The 23,953-nt window shown below is 38.4% G+C and overlaps 1 protein-coding gene across 2 annotated transcripts in view; it reads left to right on the top strand.

The window, feature by feature from the left end:
* LOC107689235 (IQ motif and SEC7 domain-containing protein 3-like) overlaps window positions 1-23,953 on the top strand; it is a 135,371-nt gene that overhangs the window by 70,180 nt on the left and 41,238 nt on the right. For both annotated transcript variants that reach the window (XM_016487168.1, XM_016487169.1), the window contains exons 3-4: window positions 4,756-5,212; window positions 17,233-18,452. In XM_016487168.1, the coding sequence (XP_016342654.1) occupies window positions 4,756-5,212; window positions 17,233-18,452 (1,677 nt within the window). The remainder of the gene's footprint in view (window positions 1-4,755; window positions 5,213-17,232; window positions 18,453-23,953) is intronic.

Consider the following 23,953-nt stretch of genomic DNA (forward strand, 5'->3'; position numbering starts at 1 on the left):
GTCACACGCTTGAGGTATTCGGCCAATCACAACGCACTGGATAGCTGGCCAATCAGAGCACACCTCGCTTTTCAGACCGATGAGCTTTGTAAAAATCTTATGCGTTTCAGAAAGGCGGGGCATAGAGGAGAAACAATAATGTACAGTATGTGGAAAATAATGTGTTTTTTGAACCTTAAACCGCATAAACACACTTCATTACACCAAATACACCAAAAAATGTTCTTTTTAGCAGCATCATATGGCCCCTTTAAACCTCTCCACAGTTTGTGCCTCTTCTCAAAGTTAATCTGCTCTGCTCTGATTCCCAGGAATCTGTGGTCTGTAAATACAAATTTGTTTATTATTTTATTCTCACATTTTTAATATGTGTAATAATAATAATAATTAGAAGCAATTCATTTATTTTATTCATCATGTATTATTAATTTGGAAAAGGTCACTACATAACCAAAATCAAATTTGCCTTCATCAGGATCAAAGTACCAGCTGCCAGTGCAAAAAAAAAACGGGACCTGTCACTTTAAATTAGGAAAATGTGTAATGATAATAGCCACACAAAGAGCCCTTATCATTATTTTTGGGCAATTTTGATTATATTCTGTTTCAACTGAGCAACCAGTGACAGCTTTCTAAACAAATCTGCAGTATGTGATAAAAATGCTTTATAGATATTTCATGACACTACAATAATCCCATACCAGCCTCATATTACTACCCATATAATCTCTGTGTAGTTCATTGGTAACATTTTTTTTTAACTAACAATGCTTTTAGTATCAAAGGTTTGGGGAATATTGGCGAACAATTTGTCATTCAACTTGAACTGAAATTCGACTAGGATGACTACATTTCTCTGTGACCGCTAATAAATCACACATTAAAATTGAAGAACTCTTTTGTGTTAGCCATGTTACATTGTAAATATAAAACAATAATTACTATATTTTCCCAAGGGAGACATGACATTTTGAGCTGTAGCAAAAAATAACATTTGGGAAGAACAGGAAGGGTGAGCACAGTGGGGAAATGAATAAGACAGAATAAAAGGAGATGAAAGCAATAGAAGAGAAGAACATTTTGATACTTTGCTAAGCCAGCTGAGAACTGAAAATAGGTCAAAATGACAAACAAATTACAATGAAGTTGATGACAGAAAAAAAGCATAAAAATAGAAAAGGAGAGAGAGAGAGAGAGAGAGAAAGAGAGGGGGGTTAATTTAAGTTTAACTGAAGCTTCAACCCATATACACAGCACTTCACTTGCTTTTATTGCCATTGTACACACACATTCACACACACTGTATAACATTATGTGTGCTTGTGGATGCTTATCATGGCATGGCACCAGCTTTTTTTATAGTCTCATTTGGATTGCGTGTTTGTGTGTTGTCTAGTTTACACACTTTGTGTTTCAATTTCCCAGCAGCCCCATTACTTCTCGACCCTGTATACCTGCTTTTACATCCTCTCACCCCTTCTGTCACACTTTGTTTTCTCTCAGTCTGACCTCAAGAGAACAATGTGGCTGCATTCAACAAAAAAAGAGAAAAAATAAAGTAAGAAAATAAACATTATTAACCAGTTGTTTCAGCAGTTGAAAACATAAAACCGACAAGAAAAACAAAAAGAAAAAAGAAAAAGGCAAGACCCAAACATTTTATCAGACAATGAGCACTCCATGTTTTAAGCATTGTCTATTTTTGCTCCCTAGCTTTGCCACCTGCTGAGAGGAAACTTTATTTCAACATCCATTATTCACAGCTTCCACTTCTTTGGAACTTTCAGATAGAATGGATTCAACTTACACGGTTCTTCTTCAGTCCACTGGACTGACTCTAAGTGCCTAGGAATCGTAAAATATGGAGCACAGTTTCTCTTTAAATGTGAAGTTTGTAATTTCTGCACCCTATAGCATCACCAAACAGACCTATGCCATTGGTTGGCCAAATAGGTGGTTCTATCCCAAACTGCCATTGATTGAGCTAATATTGCTTTGTTGGAATGTTTAGGATGCTCAAACAAACAGAGCACTACTGACCAGCCCTGGTTGTTTTCTATCATATTTATAGTTGAAGAAATTGGCGCTATCTATTGTCACAGGTCTTCATCTTCCAATATGTAACTTATTATCCATTGCTGAGCCTGAACAAGTGATTTTTCTTTATCTCGTATTCAGAGGATGAATGTATTAGCAGTATTTTCTCCCTGAAGAAGCTCTCCGCTTTTCACTTTTATTCCTCCAATCCTTCCCTCCCCCCTTGGGGATATCCTGTGTGTGTGTGCCACGCTGCATACGCTGCCTGTAATGTTCTGATTTCGTGCTCACTGACTCCTGTCTTATCGCCTTAGCCATTTCTGGAAGGAGTTGATCTTTATCACCCCTTTCAATCCCGCCGGCGAGGCCACAAACGCATGTTGAAATAAGATACAGGCAGTGCTCATACCACAAACCATGTTCAACATGAGAGTCTTCTGAGTCTTATTTCCCAGTATTGCTAGGTTAATTCCTGGATACAAGCTTTTAAACCCCTGTTGTGTTTCAGTATGTTGGTTTATTAGCTAGTGGGATGTTTTATTTTTGGTGTCCCTGAACTCTATATTGACTGGTGTCCACCAAAGAAGCAAAAAAAAAAAAGAAAAAAGTATGATATTTTAAAATGGTGACAACTCAGTTCTGTTTTGCTGGAGAAAGCACACAAATCTGCTCCAAACTTTGTGAGCTGCAATGCTATCTACAGTACTGCTTAGTGCTTACATAGACAACTAGCTTTTAAGGCAGCATCCTAAATACAATGGAACCTCATAAGTAAGTAATTTCAAACACTCTACTTGGCAGCAACTTTGTACATAGCAAATGGCAATCCTCATTTAAAGAAAAAGCATGGGAGACATGCTAGCATCTTAAGTTTAATTTCTTCTCAATTTGTCTGCCAATTTGGATTTATTTTCCCCAATGCAGTGTTGCCTTTTTTGGCCAAAAAGTGTCTTAGAAGATCTTACCTTTGGGTACAGCCAATGGACTTTGTTCATGATGCCTTACATTGTTTTCTAGCTAGGCATCTCACTACGTTTTGGAGTTGCCATTTTTCTTTGTCCACTAACTCATACTAAATTCCTAAAATATTCCCTCTCCCTCCAAATATCTGTGCCATCCTCGCTTGCTGTTATTTGGGAAAACATTGCCTATCAAACATCAACTCCGACTCCATTTACAATCAGCAGCTTTTTTGCTTTGTCGCCCCCATTGCCGTGTAATCTGGATGGAAAGATAGATAATTGAGTTTCGCTGCTTCATGCATACATTGATGCCAACAGAGCCTTTTAAAAGCCTGTCTGTGTGCAGAATTCTGACTATGACCTGTCCTGGTCCTCTAGCACTCTGTTATATTAGACTGCGCTTAGACAAATGCATACAGGCCCTGAGTGCTCCTAATGCCTCTCTCTGCCTCACACATACACAATCACACTCACTCATGCTAAAAGAAAGAACCATGTGAGTGGGTAGGGGACGCAAGGGACTGAAAAGGTAGATCCCAGAAAGAAAAACAGGGATGGGTATCAATGAAGAGAGTGATCTAATGTGACCTGGAGAAATAGAGAAGTTAAAACAGAGAGGGTGATGAAAGGCGAGAGATCTACGGTCTCTAATTAATATCAGCCTACCACTTTAAAAGAAAAACAAAAGCCCCTATTGTCATCTACAGTAGATCCCCATTGATTCAACCCAAAGGCTTGAAGAGTCTTAAATCTGGGGATTTAGGTAGACTGCTGGTGTACGGGACAACCCCGCTTTCCTTCATGGGAAAATGAACTCAATATAGTCTGGTACAATTTGTCTTCTGCACATGGCAAAGAAAGTTAATTGTCAGAAGCGTGACATGCCACACAAAGGTGTATTTACAGTAGCTACATTTACATGGAGCCTAATAATTTAAAAGCTTTCTTGGCATATTTTTAGGTATACTAGAAATTGTGACAATTATGGTGTGTCATGCTGAGTTTCCTAACATCTGTAGTCAGCTGACTGTTGCTTTCTCTCAAGTCTCAAGTCTCAAGTCTGCTTTATTGTCAATTCTTCCACATGTACAGCACATACACACAGAGAATTGAAATTGCGTTACTCTCAGACCCTTGGTGCATACAGATAACACTAACAGTAGAACATAAATACAGATAGATACAGATTTAAATACGATGGTGCCTCTGTAGAAGGTGCACATGATGGGGGCCGGGGCTCTGATAGAACCATTCAGAGGGCTCATAAGCTTCTCACTGTTATGCCTAAACTGACACTAAATTGACACTAGTTTGTGGATGGGGCTCCACCTCAAGTTTAGCAGGGGGTCGAACAGATTTGCAAGAGTTAGCCTGAACAATTCCATCGCTACATCAGGTCACAGATTAACACCACAATAATGAGCAGTTAATGTACCACACTGATAGCTGCATGACTGTGTCTGTCATGTCTGTGTGTGTCACATGTTGGGTGTCGCAAATCACTGTGTGTCCCACCCTCCCCCTCTGGTTGTCTGGTAACTCTCGAGCCCATCCTGGAATGGGCACTAGGGGCTTTGGCCCCAAGACAATCGCTTCATCTCTTTCTCTTTGCCCTGAGGGGCACAGTTGATGAGAGAAAAGGGAGGGAGAGATTGACATTGACCCACCCCTAGGCCACGCCCCCCTGAGCTGGAGGACAAGGTCAAATGGTGCCTGGGCTGCAGGCTGACTCTTCGTTTTCTCCTCCTTTCTGCAGTGAAGAGCCACCTCCTCCTTCCATTACAACACCATCACCTGCTGCATCTCCATCACCTGGGATGACTTCCAGCAGTGCCACCCAGCCCGAGGTCCAGGTGGCACCTCAGCTTGCAGGGAGCACCGTGACATCTGTCTATTCAGGAGGGGGAGATGGGGATCGAGATGGAGGTGAAGCGCAAGAGAGAGAGAGTGCAGAAGTGGAGAAGGAAGAGGTGAGGGTACAAGAGATTGAACAGGAGGAAGAAAAACCTCAGGCTCAACCGCCGCAACCAGTGCAGGAAGAGGTGAAGAAGGAGACAGGGGAGCAGGAAAAGGAAACAGCAAGTATGGGAGGCACAGGAAGGAGACCAAGCTTGCATCACACTGCTTCGCCAATCAGAGTACAGAGGATTGGATCATGCAGCCACTCCACCACCTCCGACTATGAACTCTCGCTCGACCTCAAAAACAAGCAGGTAGGGAGCAAGGCGCTGTGGGATTCAGTCTTGAGGACGTGTGAATGTATGCTTCAGGCTCTTGAGGATTGGCTGTTGTGCTTCCGATGGTTGCTTTTAGTGGCTGAGTGTGTTGGAATGTGTTGAAGTTGGTAAAGGCCGCTGGACCTTTTTTGGAATTGGATGTTTACAGGTTGATCATCCATCCTCATCTCATACACATCCATTACTATCTCCATCAGCTTTCTAACCTATCACAAGGCCTACATGGAAACTGCACTGAATTCTTTGGAATTATGGTAAAATGTGTGAAAAGGAGTTGAAGAGTATTGGAGACCATTCACTCAAGGTGTGTTCTTGCATTAAAAACACCTAAATGAAATTGAACAGAAGGTGTATGTATAGCCATATCAGCTACCATATACCATTAAAAAGAGAACAATTTTTAAGCATTTAAACTATTTTTAACTTGGCACAGCATTTTAGCGATAATGCATTTAGGATCAAACATATATGTCTAGTGGATGTTTACACAAGTCAACGATGAAAAAAAAAAAAAAAACTGATGCAAGAGCACATTCTTGGTAAATTGCCACATACACTTCAAATTAGCCTGTCATTCCTATTGCATTGTTTGGGGACTGACTATCAACCGATTAGTGATTTGCAACTCTCTAACTCTGTACCAAAACCCAGTTAACTGCCTACCTAAACAGCATTTTAAGAAATCATAGGTATGCACAAGAATCAGCTGCTGTTCCAGAAGGTAGGCAGCATGATTATGCTTATATTATGTTAGCCTCATTTGGCCAAATACTAAAATACATTGCAACAAGTTCCAAGATGGCGGATGAGTCAAGTAAAATGTCATTTACAAATTTTATTCAGTAATTAAAACAATTTACCTATTTTAACTATTTTACCAATATTTATGTGAGCTCTGTATTTTTACACTTATTGGAGTTTCACATTTGTTAGCTTAGCAACATGCTAATGTCAAACTTGGTCACACTTTATTTTAAGATCCAATTCTTGCTATTAACAAACCATTAACTACGACTTTTGGGTCAATAAACTCCTAATTTGTTAATAAATGCTAATAGTTAGATTAGGGATGTAGAATATGCTCATGCTGAATATGTGCTTTATAAGGGCTAATAAACAGCCAATATGTTAATAATGGACATGCTAAAAAGCATCTAGTTAATAGTGAGAATTGGTCCCTATACTAAAGTGTTACCTCAAGCATTATTGGAATCAGTTGTGAGTTGAGTCTCCTTTTTGTGTATTGTTCAGAATTGCTGCCTATGTAGAATGTTCCAAATTAGACACCTGTTCAGTTCCAGGATACAGCCTATGTAGGCAGTAGACTACACAGCAGCTCACTATATTCTGGAAGAGAGTTATATATATTGTAATGACTTTGATTACTTAATTTTAAGGGAATTAATTATTATTAATTCATTCAGGTTTTAAAAGGACTCGAATCTGAAAATTCTGAGTCAACCTGATTAAAGCTGAGTTCAAATCTGATAGTTTACACTTTAAATCAAGGGTCGTCCGGCGAGCCTGTGATTCTTAGTATATTTTAACAATTTGAATATCTGTATTCCCCCTGGCCACGGGTTAATACGATTATAATAACTGATAAAATATACTAAGAATCACCGGCTCGCTGGACGACCCTTGATTTAAAGTGTAAACTATCAGATTTGAATTAAGCTTTAATCAGGTTGACTCAGAATTTTCAGATTCGAGTCCTTTTGAAACCTGAATGAATTAATAATAATTAATTCTCTTAAAATGAAGTAATCAAAGTCATTACATTATTTGGTGGAGATAGAAAGCTGGCAAAAGATTTGACTGAGAAATTAATGATACCAAGATAAATATTAGGAATTTTGTCTATTTTTATCCGGAAAAATAGATAAAAGACAAAAGAAACTGAGTTTGTTGTGTTATTGGATATGTTATTATAGCACGGCAGAGCGTGTTGAATTAATGAAGTGAAACTCGAGTTGTTCTTTAAAGAATTAAACTGCAGAAAAACGTTTTAATTTTGTCCACTGAGACAAAAATAAGTCGCTCTAGAAAAGCGCACGAAGGAAGAAACGGACGTTTTCCCCGTTTACTTTCTGTAAAAAGACCTTCATAGTCGATTTGTTGGTGCGTGTCCCATCTCCAAATGAGTCTATGATTAATTCCCTTAAAATTAAGTAATCAAAGTCATTACAATATACTGGGGCTCAATTAGAGCGCAGACATGTTTCTTTACAGTATTTTATGACTGAACAGAAAACACCAAGGCAGCTTCATTTAGGGGCTATCAGAGGTTTCTGAGAGGGGTACATTGGAGAGAATTAGATTGAGATGACAGAGATAGAGAGAGCAAAAGTGACAGCAAGAGAGATGGATGAGAGGGGAGGAGGAGAAAATGTTGTGTTGTCATGGTAACACAGAGGTCCTCTTAAAATTCCCATCCTTAATTTTTTGTCATTTTCTTGCTGAGCGTTCATATTGCAAATTGCATTCCCCATCCCCCACTGTTTTTGCTCAGACATATCTAATAGAATTATGTTTGCAAAATGACTGACAGTGATTTATTCTGCTTTTAATATAAGTACAAAATTAAATTATATTTAAATAAAAATACATTCTGAAAAAGTAGCGTTACAGATAATTTGGGAGAAAAACAAACAGGATTACATATAGCTGGGGTTTTGCATGTTGAAACATCTAGTTTAAAATAATCCTAATTTAATATATTTAATATAGTTAATCTTAAATTAAAATAATTAGATGTAGTTCTATCATTCTATATCACAATAATTCTAATATCACACACGTAATAGCTGTTAGGAAACATGCTAATACCACACATATACATTCAGTCAAAGTACATTTGAATCAAATTTTTTTTTAATCTAATTACTTAATTAATTAATTACATTTATGCATTTTCTCCCATGTTGAATTTTTTATTTTTTTTTTAAGTGGGGCAAGTTGTCACTATTAATTACATTCGCTACTATACATTCTATGCAACGTTTTACATTTTATTACTGTTTAATTAAACATTGCTAAAAGGTTTGTATTGGCAGGTTCACACTGTGACAAGTTAAACCATGTAGTGTGACAAAATACCCAGCTAATGAATGTAAGAACTTTTTTGCAATTTGGCAGTTTTTTTTAACCCCTGCGGACTTGCTCTTATTCGCATTTGCCATTTTAGGTTGATAAAGTGCTCAGACACTGTGTTGAAACATATCAGTATCCAATATAAAATTGGTTAGCACCATCCACACTACAGCCATTACCTTCTGACCCCTCATCCAAATAAAACAAATAGTTTGCAAATTGGACTGATAGATGTAGCACATATACCACCTTCACTATGTGTTAAGTATTTTGACTTCTTTATAACTTGATTATTATGATATATTTTACATGATACATTATTTAATATATATCAACCATGTATTATAGAATCCTTAAGTTAGTCCTTAAGTTATACATCATGTCATATTCAGATTTGGAAAGACATAGGTTCAAATTGGAGTCGTAGGTTCAGGATCAGGAAGTGGGTGCATACATGAGACCAAACAAGTAAGCAAATTCTGCTGGCAGATCTATAATATCAAAGAACAATGGACTATTCCAGGATTATGGTGAAATTGATCACTGTTCAATAATTATTAATATTATTATTGTGTAAATTAACTGAATACATGTAGTTTATATACATGCTAATGAATTAAAAAAAATCGGTATAAAAAAGGTTATATAAAAAAAATTACACACAGGGATGTCGGCTGGGACAGTTCACCCAAAATCTCTTACTCCCCCCTTATGTTGTTACAAAGCCATATGGATTTCTTTTAGTAATAGGTCTCCTTGAAGTGTTCTTGTAACACAATGACATTATAGTAGACAACAAATTCAAAATATATAGATAATTTCACATAATTATTACTAAAAGTAACAAGTTCAAATGCATATGCAAAAGAAATGCAAGCTTAAATGAATGGCCTGTTTAGGAAGCTGTCAATACTACAATATTTTGAATGTATTAAATCATCTTGAGAGTACCTGCTCATCCAGCTTGTCTTAATTTCCTGATCAAATGCATCACTTCTTTTTCCTTAGAGTTTCATAAGAGATGTTGTGTATTTTTTAGCGGACTTATTGAACTTCCCCGGGAGGTCCGCAATGTGCTATTATAAAGTATGACTACTAAATCTAGTGGTTTAATCTGCATGAAGAGAAAAGGTTTCTTGTACCTTCTATTGGATGAATGTTGAATTTATTCCTTTTTTTTATTTAATCAACCATTACAAGTCCACCTCCTCAAGAAAATCATCTATCTGGCCCTCAGGATGGTTAGATAAAATATTACAGTACAATAGAGTTTATTGGCCGTTTTGTCAAGACATGAGCAAACGACTTCTTTAATATACTTTGGATGTACTTCCCTCAAAACTTTTAAAAATGAAGACAAGACAGCCTGGATGGCCAATGCAGTATTGGCCATTTAGTCAAGAAATATAATGAGTTTCAGTTAATACCCATTACTTTATGATGGTAAAGTATCATTATTCAATACCCCCCCCCATTATTCAAACGATTTAATTTAATGCATTTCTCCTTGTGCCACACAGATAAGCTTATCTCAATTGCACAAAATCCATAACACACTACTAAATTAGATTAGACAGTTAGCCTTTAGATTTTCATTCACATCAGTATCAGGAACCCCTGTTGCTGAAGTCTAAAAATGTGCTTGCACAGACAAGAGAAACGAGCAAAACATTGCACGGTTTTAAACTTTATTGAACAAATTTGTTGATTTAACTAAGTATGATGGATGAACACTTCCTAATTCTGTTTACTTTTTAATGTTTATTTAGATAACTTTTTGTAAGCTGGTTTGCAAGGTGATGTACTGAAATCAATGTGTTGATACGAATGTGGTTGCAGTGTGAGACACTGTGCTATGTACAGACGTGTGTGTGTGTGTGTACTGGTATATATGGTTTATGAGGACACAAATATGTATAATGACATGGGTACTACAACGTAAACATGGTTTATGATGACACTTCCTGTGTCCCCGTAAAACAAAAGGCTTAAAAAACATACAAAACAGTGTTTTATGAAATTCAAAAATCGCCAGTAGTTTTCTGTAAGGGGTAGGTTAAGGTGTAGGGTTGGTGTAGGGCGATAGAAAATACAGTTTGTACAGTATAAAAACCATTACGCCTATGGAGAGTCCCCGTAAACCACAAATGCAAGTATGTGTGTGTGTGTGTGTACCAGCATTTGTGCTTGAGAAGATGAGTATATGCATTCACTTGTATGATTCTCTGTGTCTGCATTATGCCGTTGATCTTCTGTCTGTAGAGGTGTGAAATCTCTCCTGAAGGCAGATATGGGTGCAGAGTCTGACACTGCGGATTAGTACTAGAGAATGCTAGTCTCTCTCTCTCGGAGACACACAAACACACACGTACAAGCAAATGCATGCCCTAAATCCATATACTGAAACTTTTTAGTAGAGTTCCTTATTCAGGTGTTTTCAAACTAGTGTTGAGGAAACTATAGGGGCAAATTTTGCTAAATTTGAAAACGAATGAATGAATGAATAAACAATAATCCGCCGAGTTATTCTGTCATGTTTTCTCCCTTTTTTTCCCCCTTTTTTTGAAAATAAGTCTGAAGTTAAAACCTTCCTTTAAAGTTTTAAATTAAATTAAATTAAATTAAATGTTTATTTATATTTATAAGGTGAATTTAATACCACATTACAAAAGGTAACATGTTCAACTAAGTATTCAACTGTTGGTATGAAGTCAGAAAGTCACAGCTGTGCTTAATTCACATTGCTATTCACACTCCACCACCAATATGTCATTTGGGAGAAATCTCCCATAAACAGCAGCATCAGCTCGGACTGGTTCAATCTTTTTGGCAACAGACCTTCTTTGAAGTGTCCTACACTTGCACATGCTCAAACTGTTACTGTTATAGCTTTGTTCACACATAATATTCCCAACTCCCAGAACTGACAAATTACCGGAGCTGAGGCTGCTGGCATTTTGACGCTTAGGCCTGTGCAGAAATAAACTGAAAATGCTGGCACATCTAAAACTGCCGATTTTAGTAACATGTTGTTTAGTTTAGCATTGACCATGTGCATTACCATTAAATTTAAATGCATTCATTTCATGTCATGTATTTTCAAGTACACACAGCTGGCTGTTGAAGAAGTCTATCCAGCCAGCGGAGTGCTGTACTCCAGGTGTTCATTGACACACATTAGTCAGCACGCTAGAACTTAATTTCATGTCCAATGCCACTCAGCATTAGGACATTACTGACTGATCATCTGCACAACCCCTTCTAGAGAATTCCTGTTCACTCTCAGAGTAATTGGTTTTCACGAGTACTCCAGAGTCTTCCACGAAAGCCAGGGCATCGGTCGTAGAGTACAAATCAAACCCTGTTCATCCATTTTCCCCTAGTATTGCAGATAATCTGTAACATGTGATGCATTAGGGCGAGCTTCCTCTTACTATAATCACTCAGAGAACCCAGGCTAATGAAAAATGGGTATTCATGAGAAATGGGTCCATATCTCAGCCTACCGTTTTATAAATTGAACTAATCCGAATCCCCTCTGCAAAACTTTCTGACAGACTTTCCGAGCAGCGACACGAAGGAAAGTTTGATGTGTTTACTTACACTCTCGTCTCGAACTGCTGATGTTTGAAAAAAAAAAGTGGATTAGCAAATTTGATGACATGACATGGATGTTGAAAGCAGTGAAAATAGATCTTATTCTGTGTTCCCTCTCTTGGTTATAATATTTTCAGATTTTTTCTTTATTTTTATTTTTTTTACAGCCTGAGATGAATAATTTGAAAAATGGGCAAATCAAACCTTTTCAGGATCTTTACTCATTCTTGGTATGTGTCTAATTTTAACTTTTTAAGTAGAATTTTCATTGCATGCTAAATTTTAACCTTCAGAAATAAATAAGAATAATACAAGTGATTTTCAGTATTTCGGTACAAAAACAATACAAATATATATACAATATTTATTTTTCCACATTTTTGTTATCTCTCACAATGGCAAAAATTGTAGTCTTCAGTGAATGATTATTGGATAAAATGAATATTATTAATTAATATTAATATCGACATATCCTTATTGATTTTATATGAGCAATATCACTCGAGTACGAGAGCGATACCGGCTCTATATCAGCATGGCTGTGATTAGGCCAGAGGCACGAGGCCACAGGCCGAGTGCTGGACAACAGTTACAACAGTTGATACAACAGTTCGACGGAACATGTGTGTAATTAAACTAGAAACAACGGAGTGCCTAATAAAACCCTCTTTGTGCGGAACTATTTCCTTCCGGCACGGATTCAAAGCTCAAGTTGACAGTTAAACATATATGTCACTTTTAGAATTCGTATCAAGGGCATGTGCTGCTTCAGTTAGGTTATTAGTGAGAAATAATGAGGTTATAAGAGAGAAACAATGCGGCAAGACGTGCATCCAAATGAGAGAGAGAGAGACCGCGAAGCTAGACGTTTCTTCTTATATTAACTAACGTACTCTACGATTAGCTCAGTGAATAATTAAAAAAAAACATAGACCCGGCTAGAACAAGCGGAGTGATACAAAATTGTGAAAGGGCGTTCCTGTAGCGATACCAGTACAATATCTCACGGTTCTCAACCAATCAGATTTGAGAACCAGAACAAACTGTTGTATAATAATCAGTAGTATGATTTGATATAAATAATATCTATAATTATACTTAGTGTAAGTATTCCATGATGGCTCAAAGCTGAGTTCACGAAATATACTTGCGATTTGGATGCTTTTTGCAAGTTAAAATCTCATAATTACAGTAATTCCAACATAACGTTAATGAACCGTAATTGTCAATTGTCAAATTGCCAAGCAACACTGGAACATCTTTTAGGAATTCCAATGATGTGCAGTCACAGGTGTGCATATATTGCTATACTTTCTATCCTTTAAGAAATATCCTGACTGACAAGGCTGAAATGCTGAGCTAAATGCTATGAGCCGCGATCCACTGTCAGCAAAGTCAGCTCCCTCAGAGGGTGTCTGAGTGCTGATAATCTGGTTTTAGTGACTCTAGACACGATCTCTCGGAGGTTGATGGCTCTACAGATAACTACTACAGCACCTTTTCTGTGTGATTGCCTCTTTATGCTAATGAAGGTGTGCCTAACCTCCCAATGAGACCTTTGATTATCCTGTCTTATGCTGATGGCCTCATAAATATACATGTATCCTTGAGACACAAATCAATGCAAATGAGAGACTAATGTCAAGCACCAAATATGATGTGACAAAAAGCAGCTATGATCAATTGAGCCAATGAGATTGCATATACAGAGCAACGTTTTCTAGCAGATGCCCTTTTAATAGTGTGTCCCGTGCAAAATGTATACTCACATCTTTACACAGTCACAGTTGGACAGTACAAACACAACAGGCAGCTGTTTGACATACATACACATTCACTGAAAATGAAAACCTCTCTGTGTAGCTCCTAAATATCAACTTGATGCATTATGATCAGTTATGACACAGGCAGGTACCAATTGCATATGCCATCATCAACAGCAAGCCTGTGTTTTGATGTACCAAGAATGTACAAACATCATTATACAATGCAGATATACTATTATTATAGACTATCACAGCTATCTTTTACAACACTTTGGTCTGCAGGTGCAGTTGTAAAGTGTTTTATAAATAAAGTGAATGAATGAATGAATGAATAAACTACTATTTCAAGTACAGGATATTACGATATATATTATGAAGAGACTTCTATTAAGGCTTATTAGTATTATTATTAGATGTAATAGCTTGCATAGCGTATGCTTAGCCTAGCTAATTGTAAGCTACTGTATAATCACAACAAATTGCCAAAAATGTTGGATTGATGGATTACCAAAATATTTTAGAATTTCCAATCAGAAAACCCCATAAACTTTTAGTCTGGGGAATCATATAGGGGTTTTTAGTCTTGCGTAGCCAGACCTTCAGAGTAACAGCAGAAGGTCTGGGAACCTTGGCCGCTTTGAATGGCCAAGGACTGCCCAAGAGGCAACCAGTCATGTTTCGTTTTGTGCCGTGTCATGTTTAGGGGCATGGAAATGTCCCTTTAGAAATCTAGCGTTTAGTTGATGCTGATAAGTGCTCATCATCACAGTTGTAAACACAACGGCTTTGTTCCTCTATGAGGGGGTTTGGCGCCACGGCATCTTTGTTTCCAGAGGGAAGGTTACAGAACATGACACACACGTATCCTGGAAATTCAGTTGAATTCAACCAATCAGATGATGACTTCAAAACTCCTGAAGTGTTTCCAATTGTATGTGCCATATGCATCAGACGTTCAGCCAACGGTCCGAGGGCTGAGACTAAGTAGGTTTTTTGACAACGGGGTAGGATTTCTGTTTAACACTCACCTCCATCACCTTTCTTGTGTAGTTTATGTAAGCCTGTCTTGTTTGGATATGTATTATATGTCATTTTCTGCTGGGGTGGTGAAGAAGTGAGTTTGGACAGAGTGCTGATCCAGCTGTCAAGTCTGATTTGCCTGGGCTGAGTTGATAGGGAGTAGTGTCATTGCTATACCCCCTTCCTTTATGGCTGCAGTGGTTCCGGAATGATCTCTCTCCCCGGCGCCGCTTAGTGAAGTGATCGGAAACGGACCTGACAGCTGGCTAATGGGTGGATTTGCAGCAGGACTGCATTCGTTACACGCCTTCATGTCTCTTTGTCTTTTGCTCTCACCCTCTTTCATGCCCCTGCTCTGTTGCGCAGCTGGTGTTTTTACCACACCTCAGGTTTATAGAGATCACAGCTATCTTAGTGGTTTTGTGATCCCAGAAATCAAATTTGTCTCTGTATCTTCTCTGTAGGTCATCTCATTGTGTTTCAACCATACTGTCATTTATCTCTTTTACCTTTCGAAAAGCCCAGAAAATAAATAGCGCTGAATGTCATATAGATCTGCTGTGTGAAACAGTGGCGACATCCTTGATTTATCCACTCTCATATTTCAAGGCACATGTAGTGTATGAAAATAAAAAAAGACATCCTTGTCAACTCTAGCATTCTTTTTGAAATTCCATCTTGTGTCCAAGGCCACCATTGGTATTTCATCCCTTGCTATTGATAAGGTTCCAGGTGTGAGGCTTAATGCTCAAATACAGCCTGTTTCTTCCTTTTAAGGTTCATATTTACTTTTAAATAGAGTGTCCAATGGTGTATGTCTGCACCAGTGGAACATTCTGGGTAAAAACAATGAATATTCAAGGCAGGTTGTGAACTAGCAGTAGCATTCCCAGCTCAAGCCTCTTCTGATAAGAAACTCTGTAGCTCAGAGCCCAGACCCTATTCAAAACGTAATATTCCCCAGACATATCTCTCCTTTCTAACCTAGTCTGAGACAAATGTAGATTACTAAGATAAGATGGCTTTTCGGTGTTATTCAAGCTTCTCTCAGGGGGTTTGAATCCGTAACAATGACTGATTGCATCAGCTCACTCTCTCTTATCACACTGTTTGAAACGGCAGGACTTTAATGACCTCTAATCTGAGCTCACCCAGGAAAGGACAAGACCACTGGCAGCTGATGGGAGCACAATAGAAGACTAGCAGGTGAAATTCAGCTTCAGATATCAGCTAGGGGCCTTGCATTCACTTTCTAGAAAGAATCCATGACTGACGGAACAAATTATTACTCTTGTCAGTTTGGAAGGTAATGTCGGGGCTACAGATGGAAACGTATCAAATCAGAATTCCTCATAGATTGTCTAGAGACCATACAGTAATGCCTTCATCTGGCTGTGATGAACAAATGTGCATCTACTGTACATTAGCAGCCATATGCAAAGTTCCAAACTCAATTTTTGACATTATCTTGTAGCTTTTAAAGGTATAATAGGCTGGAAGGGCTGGAACAAGCAGGAAAATATATATATATCAATCTAATAAAAAAAATATTTGAAAAGTATATGTAATTTGCCATCTAGTAACTGCTTTAGATAGCATAGTCTATTAGACAATGATTAGTGGCATAGAGAACCAAATGATTGGAAAAGATGACAGCGCCTAATGTGCCTCTAATAGCAGGAAATGTGTACTGTGTAAATAGCATGTTGCATGCCGCACTCTGTCATTTCAGTTTAACAGGCCCTGTGATGGCCACCCTATGGCCCGAGAGGATGGGATAGGTTCCAGCATCCCTACAACCCTATTTAGAACAAACGATTCCGAAAATAGATGGATGGATGGCAGGCAAAGGCAAATCTGTTCTGACTGACCACATGGGTACTCAAAATCTAATCATTTCTGAAAGTGTTAGTTGAGGGTGATTTACCTTTGGATTTTGAGCCAAACAGTTCCCAGAGAATGTCCTTTTTGTAAGGACACAAGGTATGAAAAAACTATGAACAAGTTTTGGCTGTGTAAAAGTCTAGACAAAGATCTCATGCACTACAATACGGGTTATTCTTCTTCTGCAAGGTCCTATCACAGTTTGGCTGTCTTGACTATATTTTCACCTGCTATGTCCACAAATTATTTAATCAAAAGTTTATTCAAAAGAATGTTTGGAGTGAGTGAAACAGTTTTTTTTACGCCTAAACCATAAATGCAGTCTAATTAACACAACTGTTAATGCACAGTTTAATACATGTACTTCAGTGTTTCTTTTTTTACTGTGGGGTAATTGCTTTCATTGTTGTATACAGTGTATTGGCATTTATTGGCAAATTTTATTAAGTGTCTCTGCATGAAAGGCAGTCGGGAACTTGAAAATTGGTTTGTCTCAGCATGTCATGATAGTTAGCAATCTGTAGTAAGTCTTGTTATTGATTTAATTTCATGCTGTCATCTCTTACTGTGGATATTTGTCTGTGCTTGTCATAATGTTGCCTTATCTGACCTTGTTTCATATCTCTTTCTTTGCAGATCGAAATGTTAGAGCACAAATATGGGGGCCACCTCATCTCACGCCGTGCTGCTTGCAAGATCCAGACGGCTTTTCGCCAGTATCAGCTCAGCAAAAACTTTGAGAAGATCCGAAACTCCCTCCTCGAAAGTCGTTTGCCACGCCGTATCTCCCTGCGAAAAGTGCGGGTGCAAAATACAGAGGGTATCTCAGCTGAACGGGCGCTGGCTGAAGGCTGCAATCTGGCAAGTATCCCCCTTGTCCGGTCCCCATCCTTGCCCACCACGGTAGGTGGCTCTCTCACTGACCTCGAAGATTCCTTCAATGAGCAAGTCCAGTCTCTTGCCAAATCCATTGATGATGCACTTAGTAACTGGAGCATGAAGACCATGTGTTCACTCCAAGAAGGTGGCACCTACCAGTTTAGCTCAGAGGCCTTTAGTACAGCTGGTGGCAAATCTGGGTTGGCAGGAACAGTCCGAGAAGGTGGCCCCATGGACCCTGCCACATTCCATAGCGGAACAGGCCAAGTAGACAATTCTGAGAATGTGGCCCGGAGTGCCAGCAAGCTGATGATGGCCTTCCGGGATGTGACAGTTCAAATTGACAGCAAGAACTTTCACATGTCCTCTTCCGTTATGGAGTCCTCCACCTCTGTTTCTCTCGGTAATTGTGTCCAGCAGGGGGCCATAATTACTGAGAGCCCACAGCAACCTCCGGTCAGTGATGCAAAGGAACAACCTCAACAAGGACAGCCACCACCATCTCCACAGGATCCAGCTCCTCCACCCCTAGAGCAGGATGCTGAGGAAATACCAGATGGCGATTTCCCAGCTCCTCCACCAAGTGAGGAGGAGCTTGGGGAGGATCTTCCACCTCTGGTCTTGGAGAAACAGGAAGTTCCAGAACCAGCAATTCCGGTAGAGACAGCAATAACCTCTGAAACCGTGTCTCCACCAGAGGTTGCAGAGACGACAGTCACCCCAATTGTAGAGGTTTTGGAAGCTAAGCGAATTGAGTCAGACACAGCGGACAACAGCTCAGAGCAGATGAGTAGCAGTAGTACATCCACATCAGCTCAATCGGCTTCTGAGGTCTCGTCCAAAGAGGCTTTACAGGCCATGATTCTTAGCTTGCCCCGATACCACTGCGAAAACCCAACCAGTTGCAAATCTCCTACCCTCTCCACTGATGTCATGCGAAAACGCCTATATCGTATTGGCCTGAACCTCTTCAACATGTGAGTACCCAGAGAACCTCTTATCTCCAGTTGATTGTTATGGTTGCAGAACTCTTTACATCACACTTGCTTGAAGTGACTAATGCCAGATATTTTAAGCTATGAAACCATTTTCTCTCTCATTTTATCAAGCTGTCCTCACCTGCCATTATTATAGCTGCATGAGGGCTGCTCTTCAAAACTTCACCAAATTCTAGTCTCTCTCTGTCTCACTTCCCTGTCTCACTCCTGTCATCTTATTCTGTCTCCAGCTGTGGCTAACAGCCCCTCCCCGATGCCTGTCACCTTGGGTTTGTCTGACCCATTGGGTTTGTCTGAAGCACTGCTTTTATTTAAAGTGCTGTCTCGCTCCCTTTTCCCTAATCTCATCTTGCTCCATTGCAAACATAAAGACATTTTAAAAGTTGGACTAGTTGTCTAATTAATAGCACACTACAACAATGAGACTACTGTATTAGGTTTATCTGGGTTGTGTGCATAAGGAAGAGAGATATATATGAGGAAAATGAAAGGGGGAACATATTATATCTGTTCGTTTTCTATGTTTCCACCATTTCTGGATGGGGATTCTATAGCCCCTCAAAATGTATTGTACAGTTTTTGCTTCCACATTTGGTCTTCAGCATCACTCTTCAGATAATGAGCTTGCCATAAATACCATTTCAATAATGGTTTGCATTTTGACACTAAACAGCAGTGCTTTCTAAACCTGTCCTAAAGGCTCACATTTGTATGTCTCTGTTCACTGTTTCCATTTACTGACACAACCATTTCAGGTCTTACAGTCTCTAATGAGCTGATGAGTTGAATCAGGTGTGTCAGATAAGGGAAAGCAATAGGTATCCTTGTCATAATGTCCCAAGAATACCACAAAAATGGTGACTACCAACTATTCAGAGTTATAACGTGTAATTACTGCTTGCAGCTACTGTATGTTGAATATTATTATTTTGTTATTTTGAAGTAAGATCTTTATAGCAGGGTAAGATCACTGCATTGCTGACTGTTATACCTAATTATACATTGCAGTTCTCTCCACTGTGTATGCATTTTTTGATCCAAATGGCTAAGTTCCTCAAGCTCGTTTCACAGAGATCTAATCTGAAACATTTTTTGTTGAGATTTCATTTTTAATACAGGACCAGTTTGTTCCTTTATTCATACATAATGGATTTTATAAGGATTAGATAACATCAAGATCATGTCGGTTTACTAGCAAGGAACATAATTTCTAAAATTCATGCATGACTGCAATATGGCAATCTCCCTGAAGGCATTCAAATATTATTTTCCTGCACCCCTAAATCACAATAAGTGTCTGATTTGAAATAATCTTGTGTAACTTGCATATTGTCAGACTCTGTTCCATGTTTTGTGTGTGTCCTGCTCCGCGTGACACATATAGAGTAAATTCAAGTAAAATTGGACAGTTTTTTAGATCAATGTATTACGTAAACACAAATATTTATGTATATTATATTATATATTATAAAATATACATTTTTCCTCAATACTTTTTGTATATTAAATTAATTTAATGTTTATTTTAGTTAAATAATTTTGTTTTGTTTTTTATTTTTTTAGCTGTGTTTATTAATTGCACATTGTTTATCATGTACTAATTTGCATATTCCATCAAGATGTCTCTTTCTTTTTCTATTTGCTGCTTATAAATCAGTTATATTTGCATTCCAAAGAACTGTCCACTCCTGTAACTATCCTATCACCCAGGTGCATCTTTCCAACAAGGACATCTGTTTTTGAAAGCTGGAGAAATGCAACTCCACTTTACAAATCCTGTTGGCTTTATTTCTGCAGTGTCACATCGCTGCCAATTAAAATTCTGCTCCCGCATGTCTATACTCTATGTTCAGCCAAGAGTGACTGAGGCAGAGTTTGATAAGAGCTCTCTATACGTGAAACATAACAGAGGTGCATGATGGGAAAGGTTGAATCAGGACTGTGCTGGACTATGTATCATAAACATAACAGATTAAGGTCAGAAACTTTCTGCAAATGCTGATGCTTATGCTGATTAACACATTGTAAATGTACATAGTTGGTGGCAACAAATCTCAGCACTTCAGGGGTTAATAGGTTAATAGAGTTTCAATCGTCTGTTCCATTAAATCGGATGTGTTAGCATTCACATAGCTACAACATGCTGACATTTTAAAGAAGTGCGATTCGGCAAGATTATTCTGAAACTATTGCTTCTCCATGACAGTAATTATCCTGAAAGACAAAACTAATTGTAGATGAACAGTTCGCTATTACACAAAATGGCATCCCTTGCTAAAAATGCAGCATATTGAATTGTGTTTTGACACATTTTGAATTGCAACAGTATGGGCACTTAAGTATATTTCGAGCCCAAATATTCTTGTTTTTCAACTAGGGCAATGAATCAATTCGATTTCTGTTTTCTCAAGGCTGATATACACAGTAAACATTAATGAACTAAAATCCAGTCACAAGTATTGCCAATATATTGTATACAACAATTTTGATAATTATTCTCCATAGATTAGTTGTTTTGGTTCCACTTTATGCCTATTAGGCATATTTAACTACTACATATGTATGAATGAAAATAAATTAATCAATGAATCAATCAATCAAGATATTTTTAGTATTTTTATTAAATATAATCACAAGGTAAAAACATGGATGCACACAATAAGCACAATGCATCAAATGATTTAAATGTTAGTGCAGAGTGGTTAAAGACACTTCATATATAAAGTAGATAATTTTCTCTACTTCCTATTGTACAGTCTCTTTTAAAAGAAAATTAAATATCCCACTCCAATAATTGAAGAAATAAATGACTTTTACCCTTACTTCTACATTGACTACCCTATGCAATGGCACTTCAGTGCCATTTGTAGTTCCTTTAAAATGAGAGAAATATTCTGAAGTTAGAGGGCCTAATTAAAAGTTCTTAATCAGCTATAAAAAAGCCATTGGGGGAATGTAGCTTTAAAAAGTTAAAATCTTATTCAGATGGAAGCAGTGGTTTTCTGTAGTATATTAAACTATCCAAGATCTCCATGTGCTAGCTTCTGTTTAATTTCCCTTTCATTGCTGTTACAGTGTCCAAGGTGAAACACATTGTTCCTACCTCTTAATGAATGCATTTTGTACTGAAATTAATAATGTGTGTGTGACAGCAGAGACAAATAAAAGTAGAAAAGTCACGAGTCACGAGTGACTGGTAACAAAAAAAAACAAAACAAAAACCTTAAAAATCACACTTGCAGAAAGCATCTAGCAGCATGTTCCTGACTTGGTAACTTACATAACGGACAAATAGGCTTGGATTTACGCACAGCGGCTCTTTATCCATCTTGCGAAAGGGAAGGTGCATAATCTACTCATTTATTTTCCACCTCCACCAAGTGAAACCTTCTTTGCCCTGTGTTGATGGCGACAATATTCACGGTAGAATGTAACAGAAGGGATTCATCTGTTTTATAGGGCTGAGTGAATGTATGTGTGCACTTGATTATGAATCAGCTGGGAGGGCGATACCGGCTGCCAAGCTGAGTGGGAGGCTGTTTATTTTCCACCCACTCATCAGATTTCCTTTAAATAAAGGAAAGTACACAGTGAGAATTTTGAACATATGGTTAAATCCCTCAAATGACTCAGCTTCATCTGTCATTCAAGGATTAGTTCACCCAGAAATATACCTGCAGTTCACCTGCCCCCTTTTTCCTTACAATACCAGAATAGAACCAGAGCCCAGATGTTAGTTGAGTGTCAGGTGAACTTTATGTAGCTACTTGTCGCAAAAGCTCTTTCTGTCTATCTGGATGTGAAGATGGTATTTTTTCAACTTTGAAGCACTTTTGGCCCTGTGTACTTTAAGAAAATACAATTTCTTACAAAAAGAAATTGTACTGTTCACACCTTCACTGGTTTATTTAATGGCAGTGTCTTTTCACACTAAGTGCAAACAGCCAACCTTGTTGCCAAAGGCTATTTTTGCTCCAAGCCATCTTTGCTCAGACAGTTTACCCTTAGTACAAACAGCATATTACTTCTACAAATAGAGTATTTTATGTGAATTGCATGTATCACTATTTGCACTTAATGTAAACAAGATTAAATTTGTTCATATTTACATTTATTCTATCAATTGCTTCAGCATCTATCTTCTTTTGGAAAATAGCATCTACCTTGTTTTGCATTTATTGTAAATATTGTAATTTGTAATAACATATGGTGGACATATCTTATGACATTTTTTTTTTTTTATAAAATGGGAGACTCCTTTGTTTTGGTAAGCATTTGGTTAGGAGATTATGCATCCTTAATACACACAACTGAATTATATTTTCAGCCTTGGTGCATAATTGCAGCTTTATTGGAGCACAATAAGAATCCACAATAAGAAGTATTTTTTTCGTCTTCAAAAACTTGTCTTCTTACATCTCAAGCATTCTCTTTGTGGACTTACTGTTTGTTTACACTCCAATCAAGTAGAATAACGGTTGAATAGATTTTATTAATTCCCCATCTTATTGTGTTGTAGTGTTTTTTTTTTTTTTATATATATGGATTTTGGGTTACATTTTATTTTAAGGTGTCCCTGTTACAGTGTAATTATACATTTGAGTACTGAGTAATATTAATTAACTACATGTACTTTCTATATGGTTAGGGTTAGGATTAGGGTTTTTCTTAGGGTTACTTGCATGTAATTATGCATAATTTATTGTTATTATAATATTAAGTACATGTAATGTGTAACAAGGACACCTTAAAATAAAGTGTTACCGGATTTGAATAAATTCCACACAATAAATGCTAAATGTTTATCATTTGTTATGGATTTTCATCTTGTAAGATCTGATGATCAGATGTTTGTCACACTTCTCGGGAGGCAAGGAGCGAGGAAACACGGAGATAACTTCAATTCACAGTCTTTAATGATCACACGGGGAATGTAGGAGACACTGGAACACAATGAATGACGTTTGAGGACCGACCAACACTAACTGAAAGGACTGGGGCTTTTAAACACTGGGTGATTGGGAAAACACAGGTGCAAGGAATGACTAATTAAAGGGAACACGGCACACCTGGGGAGGGAAAACACAACACAGAGTCCAGGGGCATGACATTACTCCCCCGTCCCGGAAGGTGTGTCCTCGCACCGTAGAAACAACATGGGGAGGGGAGTGGGTGGGAACTAGGGAGGAGGCTCAGGAGGAGGACGGACGCCCGGGAGGGGGCCAGCAGACCGATTCCAGGGAGGAGACGAGGGAGGGAGGAGCCAGGAGGGACCCGGAGCAGGAAGAGCACAGCAGGACCCAGGCCACAGCCATAACAGCGGCCCACGGTGGAGCCGACGGAGGGAGGAGCCATGGAGAAGGAATGGCCACCGACTCCAGGAGGCCGACCAACAGCGGCGGAGCAGGTGGTGGAGGGGCCCGAGGTGGAGACGGAGAGCCAACGAGCCAGGGGGATGCCGAGGATCCGGGGGGCCAGGG

Source organism: Sinocyclocheilus anshuiensis, unplaced genomic scaffold (assembly GCF_001515605.1).
Source record: "Sinocyclocheilus anshuiensis isolate Anshui unplaced genomic scaffold, SAMN03320099.WGS_v1.1 scaffold882, whole genome shotgun sequence".
Lineage (NCBI taxonomy): Eukaryota > Metazoa > Chordata > Actinopteri > Cypriniformes > Cyprinidae > Sinocyclocheilus > Sinocyclocheilus anshuiensis.